This window comes from Dama dama, chromosome 5, assembly GCF_033118175.1.
Source record: "Dama dama isolate Ldn47 chromosome 5, ASM3311817v1, whole genome shotgun sequence".
In the NCBI taxonomy this organism is placed as follows: domain Eukaryota; kingdom Metazoa; phylum Chordata; class Mammalia; order Artiodactyla; family Cervidae; genus Dama; species Dama dama.
The window spans coordinates 120,910,138-120,929,408 of record NC_083685.1 but is presented as its reverse complement, the minus strand read 5'-3'; the positions used below and the strand labels follow the sequence as shown (position 1 = coordinate 120,929,408).

At 49.3% G+C, this 19,271-nt stretch overlaps 1 protein-coding gene across 2 annotated transcripts in view; it reads left to right on the top strand.

Annotated features, from left to right (window-relative positions):
* The window catches only part of RPTOR (regulatory associated protein of MTOR complex 1), a 318,946-nt gene that overhangs the window by 214,420 nt on the left and 85,255 nt on the right, over positions 1-19,271 (top strand). For both annotated transcript variants that reach the window (XM_061144572.1, XM_061144571.1), the window contains exons 8-11: positions 2,398-2,498; positions 3,002-3,146; positions 12,163-12,238; positions 18,826-18,927. In XM_061144572.1, the coding sequence (XP_061000555.1) occupies positions 2,398-2,498; positions 3,002-3,146; positions 12,163-12,238; positions 18,826-18,927 (424 nt within the window). The remainder of the gene's footprint in view (positions 1-2,397; positions 2,499-3,001; positions 3,147-12,162; positions 12,239-18,825; positions 18,928-19,271) is intronic.

The following is a 19,271-nucleotide window of genomic DNA, read 5'->3' as shown; positions in this document are numbered from 1 at the left end:
TCTGCTGCATCTCCGTTTGAAGTGCTATCCACTTTATTTTCGTCCCCATTTTGCATATGAGGTTAGTCTGGGTGACTCAGAGCAGAGGAACAAGACGCCAGAAGTTACCCAGACATGCACAGCTGGGACTAGAATCGTTTTTCCTCATCTCCCAATTCTATCATCTGTTCCTCAACTATAACTTTAAACTCTTTTTCTTTTAAATTTTAATTAATTAATGTATTAGTTTATTTATGGCTGTGCTGGATGTTCGTTGCTGTGCACGGGCTTTCTCTAGTTGTGACTAGCGGGAGCTACTTTCTACTTGTGTGGGGGCTTCTCATTGCAGTGGCTTCTCACTGCAGAGCATGGACTCTAGGTGCACAGTCTTCAGTAGTTACAGCATGTGGGCTCAGTAGCTGTGGCACACGGGCTTAGTTGCTCCGAAGCATGTAGGATCCTCCTGGACCAGGGATCGAACCCATGTCCCCTGCCTTGTCAGACAGATTCTTAACCACTGGACCCCAGGGAAGCCCTAAATTATGAAATCTTGTGCTTTTCATGTAAAAGCTAGTCTGTGATTAACACTGTGGGTTTAACTTTTCAAAGAACCACTTTGATTATTAATGAAACTGGGGGGAGGGTACAGGTGAAAGAAACTTTAGTAACGAAATGTGTCATGGACTTGATGCTCTGTGCTAGACCTTTCTTCATGGTCCTGCATTGCTGACCCAGATGGCTTCCAGAGTGGGTTGGGTTTTGCTGTTCCTTAGGATCAAATACAGAAAGGAAAACAGGAACAAGTAGTTTCTGAAGTGATTTAATCCTGAATGATGTGGAAAGAAAGGGAAGTGGGATTCTCTTCCCAGTTGTCTTCCATTCCGGGCTGCTGAATGCAGAAGGTGGGTCTCGCGATGATTGGTTGATTGTTAAGTTTGAATGATTCCCAGGTTGTCTGGAATCAGTTGGACAGATGACTTGGTTGTAATTTCATGATGAGCTTAGTGAAAAAATATCAGGAGAATTTTCAGAAGATCTTTGTAATTATCTGCCAGTGGTTGTCATAAGGTGAGGATTTTCAAAACCCACCTAAATGCATACTGATCTCCACCTGACAAAGAGTGGCCTCCGCTCCTCCGATGGCTCAGCTGTGTCACTTCACCTGATTCAAGGGGTACTGTTCATGCCCCTGACATCCTTGGTCTTAGTTTGAAAATAAACCTCAGCAGACCTTCCTTCATCCAAGAATGCTGTCCTGTCTCCAGCAGCTGCCCACCAGCTGCCAGGACAAGGAGGCGGGTGAGCAGGGAGAATGTTGCCACTGCCTCACTAAGGGGCTTTCCTCCTGATCGGCTTTCCTTGGGGGTGTTCTGTGTAATTATGTCAGCATGGTTATTTGTCCCACTTCTTTACTTAATGTTACAAAGCAGTCTTTTCCCCGTATCAGTAAAATATTCATAAACAACAGTTTACTAGCTTGTAGTTATTTCATTGTGGTTGTTCCATAATTAATCTTTTCTTTATTATTGGTCACATAGGTAGTTTCTGCCTTTTCACTGTTATAAATAAAACACTGGAAAAATATATCTTGTTTCCACATTCTTCATTTCTGGTTCAAGACTGATTCCTAGTTACTGATTACTGAAGAAAGGATACAGACCTGAAGGATTGTGCCACCATACATACCCAAGGTGTCGTATGTAAGTGGTCACAAGCAGAGCATCACTCAAGAGTGTTGCCTAGTTGTCCATTGGGTTTTGTCTTGCTATGTTCAAATTTCCCTGTGGGGTTAGGGAAGTAAGCCCAGCTCCCCTCACATGCCCCACTGGGAGGCCTGGGCCACAGCTGGCCTGCCTCTCATGTCCTCACTGCTGGCATTTTCAGCCCAGTGATGCTTGCCCTGTAAACTTAAGAGGTAGAATCTAGGCCTAAGTAAGTTTGTTTGATGTTGAACAGGTGAATGTGTGGTGAAGAGCTCGGCCCACAGAGGAGGTCTGGCCTTTGCCCTTGGCTTCTGGGAAGTGACCTGTGGCGGGCCCGATAGGAGTGTCTTGATTTGGGTACAGGGCCAGTCCACCCAAAGGCTGAGAGCAAGCCTGTGGTGGGCTCCAGGGCCCCAGGGGCTCCCGTGGTCAGAGTTGCTTTGCACCTGCCATCACGCATGAATGCTGGAGAGGCCACACCTGCTCCTTCTGTGCAGATGGGGAGAGGAAGAAAGTGAAGTGGAGGCTGAACTTTAAGATGTGAAGTTGGATGCCCAGGAGTCTCAAAAATCCCAGCGAGGCACAGAGGTCCTCCCAGCATGGCCAAGCCTCCCCCACCCCTGGTCTGATGTGCTGTCCCCTTACTCCTTCTTTTCCCACCTCCTCCTGCCTTCATCACCTGTTTCTGTCGCTGTGGCTGTTTTGTGTTTTCTAGGATTCCTGGGCGGCTGAATGACAGGAGGACCCCCCTGGGCGAGCTGAACTGGATCTTCACAGCCATCACGGACACAATCGCATGGAACGTGCTTCCTCGGGGTGAGGCCACCCAGCCGTGGGCTGGCGGGAGGGCTGCTGCCCCAGAGTCAGGAGACTCTGGCCCTGGGATGTGCGAGACATCAGAAGGGAGGACCATGTTCCCCTCAGTGAAGAAACCAGAGGGGATGGGCGGGAGAGAACAGGAACCCCAGAGGTTCTTCGAGGATGAAGTGTGTCTAGAGAAACATCTGCTTTGGCCCTTAGTGTTTTCAGGGCAGATTCAAGGCTCATCTGTCTTCATGGAACACACCATCCATATTTCTTACAACTGCAGTTACTACTGTAGTATAACGAGCATTTGTGTTTTTTGTTGATAGTTGCTTGGGTTCTGCTGTTTGTTCCAGTTACATATGTAACAGATGTAGGTTACTGCCAGTGGAAAATGTGCATGTCAGTCCCAACCTGCTGGTGGCAAATTCTGATAGAAGTAAGTTTGTATATTTGGCTTTAAATGCTGGGCATGAGTCACTGAAGACAAATTCTTATCTTTTCTCTGCCCTCAGATCTCTTCCAAAAGCTCTTCAGACAGGACCTGTTGGTGGCTAGTCTGTTTCGAAATTTTTTATTGGCAGAAAGAATCATGAGGTCATATAACTGCACCCCCGTCAGCAGTCCACGCCTACCCCCCACGTACATGCACGCCATGTGGTAAGTGTTTCTTGCCGGACCAGTGTCAGGTTCTCTAAGGTGTGTGGTTTTTCCATTTCTTTCTTTTTTTTTTTTAATTTGGCTGTATCAAGTCTTAGTTATGGCACATGGGCTTCATTCCTCCACAGCATGTGTGATCTTCGTTCTCCAATCAGGGATCAAACCCACGTCCCCTGCAGTATAAGGCGGATTCTTTTTTTTTGTTTGTTTTGTTTTTTACAAGGCGGATTCTTAACCACTGGACCACGAGGGGAGTCCCTCCCATTTCTGAGATAGTCCAAGTGTAAGGGAATTACCTGAGCAAAATAGGAAGACGCGCCTCCAAGCATGGAGTCCTGGGTCAGGCACTCAGCTCTTTCTGAGTCCCCTGCAGAAGGGCAGGTGTCTCTGAGGGTCGTCCAAGGCCGAATGGGACCAGCGCCTCCAGAGGCCCTCTGATTCATGGCTCAGATGGAGAGGGCCCAGGGGTGAGTTTCTGACTCTATAAGGGTTGGTACTGAGGAAAGAAACTGCCAGCTGAGTTCATGAAGTGTGTCCAAGATTGCTCCAGAGATGGAAAACTGCTGGGTTCACGACCAGGTCATTTGCATGCTTATTTCATACATGCGTGCATGTATACACATACTCTCACACACACATGAGTGTGATCTCTATGACACTTTTATGTTGATTATAAATTTCCTTCAAAACTAGGTTACTGTTCCTTACACTACTGCTAGTAGTAAGCACAATTTTATAACAACATCAATGGAAATTGTCTTGAATCTAGACATTATATCTGAAGGCGTTTGGTTTCTTCCCATTCCATGCTTTTGTGACACAAGCAGAGTTTGAGGACGTACTGAAAAGGGGCAGTAACAAAGGAAAATGGGTCTTAGTTATATCCATCTGGGAGAAACCCTAATGCAAAATATTTTAGAAGAGTAGTTCACTTCTATTTAACCCTAAAAACCACTTCCCTGATACTGGGAAAGATTGAGGGCAGGAGGAAAAGAGAGCAACAAAGGATGAGATGGTTGGATGGCATCACCGACTCAATAGACATGAGTTTGAGCAAATTCTGGGAGATAGTGAAGGACAGGGAAGCATGGCATGCTGTAGTCCATGGAGTCACAAAGAGTTGGACATAACTTAGCGACTGAACAACAGCAAAAACCACTTTATGATGTATTTTCAGGTTTATTTGGAGTGGTAGTTTTTTTCTTTTTAAATATGTGCATGACCACTTTCCCCTGACTCTGGAAACCCTGAGAACCAAGAAGGAGGTGGTAAACTCCCCACCTCTCATCCACTTGAGGAATATCAGAAATTAGCATTTTTATGTATGAGATAAATCAAGATGCACTATGCTGCCAAAGCGCCAGACTGTAAACAGAAATCAAGTTAAAACATGCCTCATTCATATCCTTTGTAAGAGCTTGTAGCATAAACTAGAGAACAAGTTACGAAGAAACAGAGGAATAGGGGCAGACTGCCGTGGAAGAGTCGCTGTGCAGCTGTTTAGATCCTGTGAGAACAGACTGGCAGAACAGCCGATGTAGCTTCCTTCCCTCCGTGAAGATTAGAACTAGGAGCGGGGGTTGGGGGGAGGGGGTTGAAAAGTCTCTCTAATGCTTAGGATGAATAAATAGAAAGAAGATCCACATTTCTGGAAGAGGAGATCCTCAAAACAGCCTTATCCTGGGGGGAAAAAAAAAGCGATGCCTTAAGTTCTATTACTTTTGAACCAGGTTTTTATAAAATATGTATTATTAAAGAGGAAAGAAAAAGGGAAAAGAGCTGAACAGGGTCAGTGTTGTGTCTAGTCATGGATAGAAAACTATTTAAACCACAGGAAATGGACCTCACACCAGCCACCCAGTGTGAAAGGCTTCCTGGGCTACTGCAGTCACTTGGGCTACTGGCCAAGCAGATCCCCCAGGAGACGGAAATACAGGATGGACAGAGGGCACAAACTTTTAGCAAGAAGCAGCCTAAGTCCTCTCCACCTTGTTGCCCACCCAATAGCAAGTCTTTGGGACAGTTGTCTTTGTGTGCATGTTTCTCTGGATGTGAAACTGCCTCTTCTAAGGTGTGCTCAGCTGCATAGAGTAATAAACAGCGTGTGGTCCTGGAGAAGAGAAGAAGGACCAGAGCCAGAGCTGAGAGCAGACAGAACAGGCAGGGAAGATGGCAGCAGGAGAAGGAGACCTGTAGAGGAAGCACCCAGAGAGCACAGAACGGAACAGTGATACCTGTCTCTCTTCATCAACCTACAGATCCTTCTCTAGTATTGGCCTCTTAGAACATGTCTGAATCCTGGAATTTGCATAAATACTGTTTAATACAAGGTCCAGATTCTAACAACAGCATCTCATAGTCCTGCCCATCTCTTTTATTGATTTCCATGCCCACCTCGAAAACTAGAAGTATGGCCCTCTCACCTGCGAGTTTAGCTCTCCTTGAATCTCATAAAACAGATCCTCATTTGTATATATTTGTTGTGAAGAGAAACGTGAGCTAATACAGCAACCCACAGAGGCCCAGATAAGTGCAGGGAAAGTTGCTCTGGTCTCCCAGGGCATGTGAAATTGCTAGCAGTCATAAATGCACCTTTGGGTCTTTCTGCTTGCCTGGTTCCAACCTGCCTGCAACTCCAGGGTACCTCTGCAGCTGATAAGCTCCCTAGGACTTGAGTACAGTCTAGTCCCTCAGGCTGCATGGTCCGCCATCCTGCAAAGCACTGTCTGTAGCCTGATACCCTCCCCGCTCCCTTTTAGGCAAACTCTGGTTGTTGCATGCTGGGTTCCATGGGAAATGGACTCAGAGGGGTCAATGAAGGATGCTGTGAGGGAAGGTTCCTGAGATCACCTCCCTGGATGGGGAGGCAGCCTGACCCCTGACCTGACCTTGACCAGCACATTCCCTACCTGGCAGTGTTGGACCCTGACACCTCACACTTCACTCTAGCCCCTGCTGCCCCGTCCACTTTGCATCCACCCATCCCAGCTCAGGAGGAGGACTGAGCAGGTTGCTGAGGAAGAACCAAGGAACGGGACTGGTGAGACAGTCAGAGAGGCTCTGACAAGGAAAGCTGTCAGAATGTTAGCTATAAGAAGGGAAGCCAGAGGCAACCCCAGTACCTAATATAACAAGGATGTAATTGAGATACATATACTTGAAAAAATTCAAGCCATCTTAAAATTTTGTTTATCAAGATTATTTATTCTTATGCAAAATACATGTTAAATGACAAAAACAGAACACCAGACTGTATCAGCAATATAATTACTTTTACGTTATGCATGGGGGAAACGACTAGGTAGAATTATAACAAGATGCTAATGGTGTTAATACCAGAACCAGAGGATTGGAGTGAGAATGCTCTCTTTTAAAAGTTGATAGATATTACTTCTGTAATTAAAAATCTTCATGTAGATGTTTTAAGCCTTTGAAACACTAAAGCTATTTTTTAAATTTAAGTCATTGAGGTTGAGGTATTCCTTGTCAAAAACACAAAACTGGAGACAGAAGAATCATTGGATGCTTCTTTGCATGAAAAAAAAAAAGTATAACTAGTAGAACTCCCTGACGGTTAGTACCTGCACTTGATCTCATTTGGTATTTGATATTTTTTAAATGTTGTGGAAAGAGCTCATTAAAACCCTAAATTGGAAATCACTCAGATGTGTTTGACTCCATCCTGTGTTTGTTACTATACACGGGATTGCTACTGGAACACCAATTGCAGCAATAATTTAATTTAGCTTGTAGTTGCACACTCACTGTGCACAGGGCACTGGGAGACCTTGTAAAGATCATTGTGAAGATCATTAACAAGCCATTCTAGGAAAGGTATGAAGTAATGCCTGAGCATTTATTGAATATCAAGCACTGGTGACCCAGCCTGGACACGTTGTGTGTTCCCAGGTGGGCATCAAGCCCCTCACACATGGCCCTTGTGTCACCATAGACACAGCCTCAGGGTTGGACTGTGTGGGTCCTAGTGTCGTGTCCACCACCACTTAGGGGAAGAGCCCCATCAGGGTGTGGGCATGAAGAGAGGGCTTTTCAGAAACATGCAGGGTGTAGAGCAGGCTGGCACCCAGAGTATGTTCCCCCCTGGGGTGGAAGGAAGGGCCTCAGGCAGTAGGAAATCTCTCCGTCCCTCATTTGCTCCCGTGGCAGACGCTTCACGTCCTGTGAGGGCTTCGATGGGGGAACACACAGACCTCAAAACGAAAGGCGGGGGAGTTGTCAAGGAGCGCGGTGGTGTGGCGAGAGCCAGGCTGCATCATGTGCATCTTGGAGCCCCAACTGCAGCTTCTAAAGAGCAGCCAAAAATCTGTATTCTCATCTATAATTTCCTTGTTTAAAATGTTGGTGTCTAATATAGCATTAAAAAAAAAAAACATTCTGAGGGCCAAACTAAATGCTTGGGGTCCAGATGCAGCCATCAGGCTGTCCAGTAGGGGCTCTGGGCCAGACCGGGATGCCCTGAGTTTGAAATTGGGAGTACAGCTTCTTGGTGGCCCAGGGACCCTGAAACGCTTGGTAACCATGTGCAGGGCTTAAAGGTGGGGTGGGGCCAGGCTGCTCTCCTCACCCAGGTCTTGGCATGGCCTGTCCTGCTCCGCGTGTCCACAGCCAAAGGTTCTCCAAGTGGGGATCTTTTTCTGAAATCTAATACCATGGCTTCCAATCTTTATATTCTGAGAAATGCCAAATAGGTAAGTCTAAATTAGGGCTTTTCATACAGAAATCAGAGGAGATGAGATTTCACGGGAGGAGAATCACAGGGATGTAACACATCCTCCCCCGATGGGGTTCTTCCTAACAGTGCCAGCTTGAGCCTGTAGCCAGATAAATGTTAGTCAAGCCCGTTAAAAATGTTGAAAATTATACCATTAACCTACTTTGATCTGGAATCAAATATAAAATCAGGCTTTAGATTGAAGAAGTAACATGCTTGTAGGAACATCATCATGCAGTGAAAGAGAGAAATGTCAATCAGAAGCCAGATGGCAGGTCCCTGAGACATAGGGACCAACCAGAGCATCCGGCACCCTCTCAGCATGGGGCTTCTCTGTAGAAGCAGCCCCACAGCCTGGGTCTCCAGAGGATGAGCCTCCCCACTGATCAGAGGGACAGCAGCTCCTCCTGGAGGGTCATGGCACTTGGGCTAGGAATTTCACAAGCCCTCCAGTTGGACCGTGCTACCATGTTGTAGATCTAGGGAGTAGAAAAGCACTCAGCGTGGGTGATAACCTTTATTTATTTATGAAATCATTCAGAACTGTCTCATACCAAAGTCAGAGACCACAGATACTTGGTATAAACGGCGGGTCAAGCAGCTGCATAGGGCATGCAGCCACGTCAAGGGACCCTGACTTGCTTAGGATGGATAGACTCCCAGGTGTTTTCCCTCCTCACCTGGAAGTAGACAGAGGTAGTGGTTAGAATACCAGTTAGTTGGTAACACCAGATCCAGTGGCTTTACAAGAATACTGGTTAGGTGGTAATACCAGATCCAGTGGCTTTACAAACGGGAGTTGGTTCCTCTTTCCTGTATAGCTAAGTGGCTCACTTGAGCATCACAGGTCTCCACTCTCCCCAGCGGCTGTGTGTGGCACCTGGTCTATGGAAGCTGGGGTTGTGATCTCCATCATGAGTAGCAGGCATCCAGCTCACAGTCCTATCCGTAGGGGAGGTGGGAGAGCTGTGATGCAAAAGCAGGAGCGTGTGAGGCCTGGAAACCAGAAAGATCATGCTCTCCTGCACTCGGGTTCACCAGCCACCCCTGAGGTCTAGGCTCCTGGCCAGTGAAGCATTGCCATGGGCTTTTAGCAGAGCTCATTCAGGTGATGAAACCTTCGACAACAATGCCCACAGCTCTTTCTCCCACCTGGTAAATTGACCAAAGTCTGTTCGTCCCTAGGGAGTGCACAGCCAAGGTAGTTGGAAAGAGCATTCCGAATAAATAATTTACCGTCTAGTTACTGTGTTCCTTGGGTGGTGATGGAGAGGCTGAATTTTCAGCAGGGGGAGGCAGGGAACAAAGCCTAACAAAAATTGAGGTTAAAACATGAAGTCATACGCGTTCACACTTTGCTTCAGGCGGGGGGCGCCGATGATGAAATGCTCAGCGCCCGGCTCCTGTTTAATTTTTGATGTGAAGCCATCAGGGAGCCGTTCGCCTTCACTTTCAATTTCAGCAGGTCCTGAAACCTTGCGTTCCTCCATGGTAATAACCTGTGCATTCCTTCCCATCAAGGGAGCCTGGCTGACTGACTGATCAGTGCAGATGGAGCCGGGTGCTCTTGGAAGGCTCTCCTCACGGCCCACTCCTTGGGCGCCTGCCATCTTAGGCCCGTTTCCTGAAAACTCAAGCTCTTGCCTGGATGGCACGTTCTCCAGGCCGTGATTCATTGGCAGCCCACGGCTCAGGGCCCCACTGCTCTGAGCCTCGGGGGCGGGGAGCCCGGGGTCCTCCCTCCGGAGGGGTGCAGCTGGCACGGCTGGTCCCAGGGGCTGTGGGAAGTGCGAACGCAGACACCTCCCAAGTTCTGCACTTGCCTGGGTGCCAGCAGCCCCCCACCATGGCTCAGGGTTTTAAGGACTCGCTTTCCCACTTTCCCTTAGTGAGAATCCCAAATTAAGACTCTAAGTTCGTTTGATTTTACCCTAGAAAATGTAGCCAGTTTTAACCAACTGAATAGATGCTCAGCAGAGTGTACCTTTGTGCTGTTGAAAAGCCTGCCCTGTGATCAAAGGCTTGATAAGAACTCTGAGGTCCTCAGCCTGACCCTTTCCTTTTGTACAGTCAACAATCACAGGCCCTAAAGAAAGACTGGCTTGCCCAGCGCCAGCCTGCCGCTCTCTCCCGCCCCTGCCTGGGGCTCACTGCAGCCTCACTGTGTGCTCGTAGTCTGATTGGCCTCTTGGTGTCAGGCAGGTCTTCAGTGCTCTCCCACATCCTCCCTCCTCCCTTGTCCTCCTCAGTGTCTTGAACAGAGGCCCTTGTCCCCATCCCCTCTCACTTAGGCAGCTGTGCCCCTGCAGACAAGGCCCCTCCTTGCTCCCGGTGAAGCAGGCGAGACACCTCCTTCCTTTCAGGCCAGGAGTCTCCTCTGAGCTGCTTTTCTGGCACAGAAATGTGCAGCTGGCAGAGGACTCGACCCTCCTCCATGGCTAGACCCAGGTGGGGGCCAGCCCTTAGGAGGTGGCAGGCCAGACAGCCCACACTCCTCAGACGATTGTCGCCCAGGGCCTGCTGCAGCTTCGTCGGGTTTTGTTTCGCTCTTTGGAGAGGTCTGAGGGCAGTTGGTCTCGCCAGGGCAGCCTAGTCTCTGATACTTTGTCTAGGACACCCCAGCAGGGATATCATTAATGGTTTACAGCTCTTCTTGCCTCCTGAATTTGAGGAGATGGTTCTGAAAGAAGGCATGGAAGCCTGCTATACAGAAGGCACAGTTTCCTGGTGCCCCCCTACAGTAAAGTGGCTGTATCAAGACCACCAGCTGCCCCAGACCCCCCTGCCCACAGCACCTCCCCCGTCTGGTGCTCACTTTTCCTCTTCTAACTCCTGAAGTTGAAACTTTTAATTTGATTAAATTCAATGAATCTTCATAGAGCTTAATTACAATAATTGACTTTGCTTCTGTCTTAACAAAGTGTAAGCGGCTCCCTCAACGCCACAGAATAACCATCTCGCATGCAGTCTGGGCACTTATTGAGCATATGGGAGCTATTTATTGCCCATACTTTGAGGCACTTTTGATTATCTCCTGATTGCTTCTTAATTAGATTGGAGGGGGAAGGGCAGGCTTGTGCAGAAGGGGCCAGTCTGGGCAAAAGAAAGATATTCCATATACTCGAAAGAGAGTTTTCTAGTCTTTCTATTCATCTTCCATTTTGTTTTTCTGGATGTTTTCCTTTTTCATTCCTATTTTGACCGTTTATGAAGACCCATGAGAAGAAACCTCCTGCACACAAACAGGCAGTTATTAGTGTAAATAAACCTAACGTGGAATCCTTGTATGTGTCAGGGCATTGTAGTAGGAGGAGATTGCCATACCAGAAACAAAATCCCTTGTTCAGACCATCACTTCCAAGAGGAGCACATTTCTAAAAAAAAGGGAGGTCTGAGTGAGAGAATCTTTATATCCTTGGGAATCCGCACTGAGATTGAGACCACAGAGAAAGGAAGAAACTTGTTTGTATCCAGTTTAGAATCAATGTTGGATGTTGCTGGGAAACAGCAGGACTCTGTATATGTCCCTCGATGTCATCCACCCACTGAGGTCTTCACAGGACCCTGTACAGGAGACACAATCTTTAGCCTACCTCACAGGCAGTGAAACTGACTCTTGGGAGGTGATGCCATGACCCAGTGTGGCCTTGTCTTGCACATCTCATAGCGAGTGGAGCCAGGCCCAGCACCACAGGAAGTTGGAGAAGGTGACGGGGCCCAGCCATCGAAGAGGCTGCCACCTCCCCGCATACAGGGCACCACCCGTCTCATCCCCAGTGGTTTGCTTTGGACACAGGTTCCCACCACCCACAGAGGGGTGCAGCGGCCTCAAGGACAAGGGGCAGTTCTAGCTGTGGGCCAAGGGAGACCCTTTCTCCCAGCCCCACCTGGCCTGTCTCTGGTGAAGCACCTCAGCCTGACCTCGGCCTTTCGTGGCCAGTTTGTGTGTGTTGCCGCCCCAGTCCAGCCACCCAGAGCCCCAGCTGCCGTCAGTGTGGGCAGGCTGCCGCACTAGGTAGGCTCAAGTTGGGGCGGAAACTATTAGTTAGAACATGGAAAAGGCCCTTTATTTTTCCTGGGCTCTTTCTCCTTTTAATTTGAAGAGAAAAGCTGTCATCAACAAAATGGCTTTAGAGTGCTGCCAGCTGAGAGTTCCTCGCCTCCTGTGCACCCCACTGGCAGCTCCACCCTGACTCAGCCGCTCATGGGCTCCTCTGCCGTCAGGGCCCCTGTGGGTGAGCCCATCAGTAATGCTTCGTGGGTCCCTGTCTGCTCTCTCCCCAGGCAAGCCTGGGACCTGGCTGTGGACATCTGTCTCTCCCAGCTGCCGACCATCATCGAAGAAGGCACAGCGTTTCGGGTGAGTCCCATTTCCCCCCGACCCAGGGCATCCTGCTTGGTCCCTGCAGCTGTTTCTCTGGCCACCTGGCCTGCCAAGCCCCTGTTTGGGTGTCAGAGACAGCCCTCACCCACCTGGGAGAAGATTTATTAGCCAGAAGCTTAAAAGATTGCACCAACCAGGGGTTATTTAAAGTTAGATTATGAAATGGTCAGCTCTTAAAAATGTCTTCTCTATAATGTTGTTGTCTTGGGTCTGCTTTTCTTAATGTGCACTCCCTGATCCCGGATTCTCAGCCTTTTCACTGTGAACGATGCTCGAGACTCTCGGCCCTGAGGGGATGTCTGGTCACCAGGTGCTTTTCCTAGTTAGTGGTCTGGTCGTCCTTGAGTCATCTGGTTTCACTCATGGCTCCTGAGGCAAATTGCCTCTCCCTCTCCCCAGGGGACTTGTCCACTGCTCACTAAGGGTCTCCTCTTGCCTCCATTCCCTATGCAGCCCCCGGTTTTATTCAAAATTTGCTCATTGGCTGGGTGTTTGCTGTGCATCAGATACCACATCTGGGTGCATGTGGGTGAGACCCAGTCCCTTCTCTCAAGAAACCCGTTAAAAAGAGAAGAACTACCCCTCAAGTGAGAACACAGTTAAACCTCCCAACTCTGACCCCCTGAGGGACCAGGCAGGCATTCGGGACTGGGGGTAAATGGGCTGGGGGCAGTGGGAGGCAGCAGGTGGCTCCAAGCCATCCCCTGAAGAGGATGGAGGGTGGGGCTTGCAGGTCGGAGTCATTGGCTTTTTCTCTCCACACCATCTTCTCTGGTCCTGTTGAAGAGACTGCAGTGGGCAGCTCAGTTTCCTTATTTTTAAACGGGAATTATAGTTGTATCCAATTCAAGGAGCATGTGAGGACTGGAGGGCAGAGCATGGCACATGGTACCTGCTGGACATGAGGGTTCCTGACCTTGGGTGTAGTCACACAACTTTGACCGAGGTCAGAGGCACCCACCTCTCACTGCAAAGGCTTTTCGTTCTTAGTGCACATCACGATCATCGGGGAAGCTTTTAACCTTACTGAGTCAGGGGCCTGGGTGTGTGTGTGTGTGTGTATGTGTGTATGTATGTATATCTCAGAGGGAGGGGTGTATGTGCATGTATATTTGTGTGCATGTATCTTTGGGTATGGGTGTGTGTGTTCTCTGTCAGGTGTGTGTACATGTGTGCATATCTGGGGTGGGGGGTGTTTTATGTGTGTGTGTTAACCCCTCAGATGATTTCATCTGGAGAAGACTGGGGTACCTGGACTACAAGGTCCTTCCTCTCAATTTTGTCTTATCTTTCATCCCCTCCTTTATTGCTGGAACCTTTCCCATTTTATTATGAATGTTTTCAAACCTACCGCAAAGTTGGAAGAATTCTGCAGCAAGATCCCGTCTGCCCCCCGCTAGGTTCTCCACCAGCATTTGCGGTGCCCACTCCAGCAGCTCCCCCACCTCCACCCACCTTTCCTTTAATGCACTTGTAAGAAAGCCAAAACTGGCCTTGCATCATGAACCCACAAGTGGACGCTGGCAGGACCTTCACGTGTCTCCCACCCATGTATTTGATGTTGCTGGAAGGCCCTAATCCCTGAGGCAGTGACAAGTCTCCATAGGGAACAGTCCTGGACTCCTGCCCCTCACGAGCTCCACCTACACGGGGACAGGGCCTGTTAACACACACACACACACGTGTTTGGGAACCTCGTTCAACTCGTGCTTTTTTTGTGCTCTGTGCCTGATTTTCATTTTACCGTCAGGGGGTGGGAGCTGCACACTCTCAGATAATGAAGTCCCACTGTTCCGTGTCCTCACCCCTCCTTCCAGTGCCAGGCCTCCTTTCAAGCGTCTTCAGCCTCATTTCTCATCTACTGGATTCAGGACTCTGCCTCTGGGAGCAATGTCACCAAACTGTGATGGGGAGGGATTCCTGATAGAGCCACATGCTGGCTTTTCATTCCTTTAAAAAACGTTTCCATTCTTTTAAAAGCATAACATACACAGAGAAGACTGTAGGCATTGTATTGTGCAGCTTGATGAATTTACAAGTTGAGTGCAGTCACATAACCAGCACCCAAATCATAACGTCAGCAGCCCCCTGAGGCCCCACCCTGGCCACTGCTTTCCCTGGGGCATGTGTTGCCCTGTGCAGTTTGTATTTTGGTAAATAGAATCCTTGTGTCTGGCTGCTTTCACTCAACACTATTCAATCTGTGCACTTGTAGCTCATTCCTGTTATAGCCTGGAAACCCCAAAGGTCATGGTCCATCCTGTGGACCTCACGAATTGTCCTGACCGCTGCCCAACCGAGACACTGGAGCCTGAGACAGAGAGAGAAATCAGTCATGCTGGGCCTGTCTTTATATGAAATTTTGATATTTTTTTCATCATGGATTTTTACCTTTATTTTTATTTTCTTAAATACTGCATGAAGTTTTTTTTTTTAAACCTCAATTACTGTGTTTTTTCTCTTGCCTGGTGAATCCCATGGACAGAGGTGCCTGGTAGGCTGCAGTCCATGGGGTCACTAGGAGTCGGACACAACTGAGCGACTTCACTTTCACTTTTCACTTTCATGCACTGGAGAAGGAAATGGCTACCCACTCCAGTGTTCTTGCCTGGAGGATCTCAGGGATGGGGGAGCCTGGTGGGCTGCTGTCTATGGGGTCACACAGTCGGACACAACTGAAGCGACTTAGCAGCAGCAGCAACTGTTTTTTGGTGTCCCCTTAAATTTTGGGCCTGAGGTGGGTGGGCAGGTGTGGCCAGGTGCTGTTAATCCCTTGTGCTTGGGTACATTAGTGTCAGGTGTGCACTTGAGGAATGATATTTCTAGTTACCAGTTGTGCATGTTTTTAGTTTCAGTAGGAAAACTGCTGGATAGTTTTCCAAAGTGGTTGTGAGTCAATTTTCAGTCCTTTCCATGATATATGAGTTTGTTTCATGTCCTTGTCAACATGTGATGTTTTCTACCTTTTTTTTTTCCTTTTGGCTTTTCTGGTTCCATATGTAATGGTGTTTCATTGAGATTTTATCCTGCATTTCCCTGGTTAATAGTATTGAGCCCTGTTTCGTATTTTTATTGTCTATTTGAATATCCTCTTTTATAAGTTGCGTGTTCAAGACTTTTGGTCATTTTTCTTTTGCATTATGTTTCTTACCAATTTGTAGTGGTTCTGTTTATATGCTGAATACAAATCCTTTGTTGCATATTGTGAATGCTAGTGGTAGTTTAGTTTCTCAGTCAGATCCGACTCTTGCAACTCCGCGGATTGTAGCCTGCCAGGCTCCTCTGTCCATGGAATTCTCCAGGCACGAACACTGGGATGGGTTGCCATTTCCTTCTCTAGGGGATATTCCTGACCCAGGGGTCAAATCCATGTCTCTTTTGTCTCCTGCAGGCAGATTCTTTACCAACTAAGCCACCAGGGAGGCCCGACACAGATTGTGAATACCTTTTTTCATTCTGTAGATTTCATTTTCACTTGTTTGATGTTTTTACTTGGTGAACAGAAGGTTCTTGTTTTACCATACCCAGCTCACCAATGTTTTTCTTTTATGGTTAGGGCTTGTACCCGTTTAAGAAACCTTACTTACTATGAGACAGCCAGCATCAGTGTGTTTGGACCAGGGTCGGCCGGTAAGAAGAGCAGGAGTGTGTTGATATGAAGTAATTATCTTCCCTCCCCAGGGTGACAGCACAAGACAGGGTGGACTGGCCCTCAGGGTCAGGTGTGGCTCCTTGTGCCCAGAGATGGCCTTTCTGCTCTGAATCCATCACGCCTGGCACCTGTTTTCAGACCCCTTCCAACCCATCTAACACGTGGGCTGACCACCTGTGTCAGAATCATCCCCCCGAGGCCCAGGCCACGTGGTCACATGACTCAGAGCCTCCGCCCACTAGCTGAGTGCTGCTCCAGAACACTCATCCCAGGCTCTGTGTCTTCCCCTCAAGAATCTACATGGTAGCTCTGATACACCGGGAGGTGGTCTTGAAGATTTGGCCCAAAACAATAGCTCTGTGAATCATCTCAGACACTCACAGGGCAGCTCTCGAGCTGTTCTGTGAAGTGTTACTTAAAATGCTGAGCCACGCTTATGCTAGGGACTGAGTTGATTTGTTACCATCTCCGCAGCTTTAAAAAGCACGACAAACCTCACAGCACCCTTCAATGAGAAGGGTTTTTCCCTCTTTGTCAGCTTTAGGTGAAAAGATCAGGAGTGTTTGTCTGTCTTTGGGGACAGAGCGGCTTCTGCAGCAGTGAACCGCATGTTTGTATCCACAAGGTAAAACCAAAGTGAAGGAAAGGGGGAGAGGTGGAATTACCTGAGTTTCCCAACTTCCCTTTCCAGACTGAAGGTCCCCCTCACTCGGTACAGCTGGGGAGGGAGCACTTCACAGGACTATTGTTTTTAAACCAATCTGTGAATAACTCACACTTAACAGGAATAGCACTTTGGGGGCTCCATTCCAATCCCCAGGTTGCCCTTCAAATTTGAGTAACTTCATGTACCCTGACTTCGCAAGAACATGAATTCCTGAGTGTGAAATTTCTCTGCCCAATTCTTTACGAGGGGCACCACGGCTCTGAGCCCCAGGCCCCTCTGCAGAGGGCATGGCAGGAGTGCCCTGGTCTGGCTCACAGCCTCACTGAGCCCAGCCCACCACTCGGAGTCCTCTACGAGCATGTGTCCACATGTGCCAGAACCTGGGGTCACAACCCACATCCCTGCCTTCCCATCCACCCTTCCTCTCCCCCTGGGGAACAGTGTGGGCAGAGAGGAGTGGGTGGGAGGCAGAGATTTGAAATTCTGTTTGGGTCTCACAGACAACAGAGCTGCATATTAAGTGGGGATGACCATGTAATACAGAAAACCCAGCAGTCCTACCACTTGGCTTCTTGGTCCCCAGACCCCCTTCCGATGGCTTAGGCCCCCTCCTACCTGAGCCTCTAATCTAAGGTTTCCCTAGTCCCTGTCATCACCACCAAAGTCGTCCCCTCTGCAGGACTTTCGAGAGGACAAGCCACCCTCTGCACCCCCGCTGTTAGGCTGGGGAAGCCCACTGTAACCTGCTTTTGCCACTGCCCTCCAGGGGCCTTAAATGCTGCCTAGCAGCTGCCCAGATGTGTCTCCTTCATTCCTTCCTGTCCCCTCTCTGCCCTCTGTCCATGGCACCTGCTCCCTTTCCCACCTCGCTGAGAGACAGGAGCGATAGAGGGAGCCTCTCAGTCCCTCCATGCCCATTTCCTCCCTGCATCCCCGCCTATCTGTGTCCCGTTTCCGGCTCCTGGAGGGCTCCTGCTCCCTGGTGTCTACCCTCCAGGGCTCTCGCCAGCACCTCCTCCTCTATCAGCAATTCCCCCTCTTACAAATACGCCCTTTTCTCCCACCTTTAGAAAGAAATGCCTGGTCACATGATCCTATCCGATCCCTTCCCCTTTGCAGCCAGATTCCTGCAAAGAACTATTCTTGAGTCTCTAAATCATCTTCCCTTCTGTTTGAACCTAGTCCAGCTGTGCTTCTGCCCACTACCACGGCCCCCATAACATTCTTAGTAGTCAGTCTCCAGGGCCCTCATGTCGTGGTCAGTCCTGGACCTTGGTCCTGCCTGACCCTCCACATCATAACATGACGGTGCCAACCACAGCCTTCCGATAAATCTCTCTTCCCTGGTATCCTGGCTGCTGCCTGCTCCTGCTCCCTCTGCAGGCCTTGCCCTAGTGTCTCCACCTCCTTGGCCTCTTGCTCTTGGGTTGCTCCAGGGCTCAGCCCGGGGTCCCCACTCTTTATCACATTATAAATGGATCTGTCTCTCCAACCCAGACCCATGTCCTGAACTGCAAGCCCGTGTAGGCCATTCTCCCCCTCCCATCCCACCCCCCTGATGTCTCACTCGGGTGTCCAGGAGGCACCTTAAACACAATGCATCCAAGTTGAGTTTCCCACGTGCTTCTCCGAAACATGCTGCTTTCAGTCTTCCCACTTCAGGTCACAGGACCCCATTTCCTGGTGGTTAGACCTGTGGTGGTGGTGGTTTAGTCATCAAGTCACCTCAGGTCATGGCACCACATTTTCTGGTGTTTAGATCCATGGTGGTGGTGATTTCATCACTAAGTTGTCTCTAACTCTTGCGACTCCATGGACTGTAGCCCACCAGGCTCCTCTGTCCATGGGATTTCCCAGGCAAGAGTACTGGAGTGGGTTGCCATTTCCTTCTCCAGGGGAGCTTCCCCACCCAGGAGAACTCAGGTCTCCTGCACTGCAGGGAAATTCTTTACCAGCTGAGCCACCAAGGAAGCCTGTTTAGTCCTGAGCCCCAGCGTTAACCTAACCACAACCCTTCTCTTACCCACACCCAGTCTGACTCTGCTGTATGAAACATGCCCGCCTGACCACATCTCACCACCTCCTCTGCCATGGCCTGGCCCTGCGGGCTTTCGCCTAGGTGGTAGCCGAGCAGAGTTGAGGCCTCTCAAAGACACATGGCTGAGTTGACGGGGGGTGGGTATGTGTAGGCAGAGCCAGGTGAAGAAGGGTGTCCCTGACTAACCCACCTTGCTTGTCCCACAGCACAGCCCCTTCTTTGCTGAGCAGCTGACCGCCTTCCAGGTGTGGCTCACGATGGGCGTGGAGAACAGGAACCCGCCTGAGCAGCTTCCTATTGTCTTACAGGTGAGTGTCTGCAGGTGGACCAGATTGTCCCAGGGAGGGAGCCAGAGAACCCCGCAGCCTCCCAGCAAGGGGACTGGCTTATCGGGGCGGAGTGTGTGACAGCCCCCATGCTTTGTAGCTGAGGAGTCCTTGCTCCTTCATGGCTCCCCTGGTGAAATCACTGCCCCCTCCCTCAATTAAGCACTGTTCTGGGCTGTCAGCCGCTCTCTCCTCTGCCCCCAGAGCTGCTGTCAGTGCGCTCTGTTCCAGAACTGTTCGTGGTGTCAGCACCCCTTCTCTTTGGAAGGATGTGAGATGCACATCAGCCGCAGAGAAAAGGGGAGAGCCTGAGCAGATTACACACG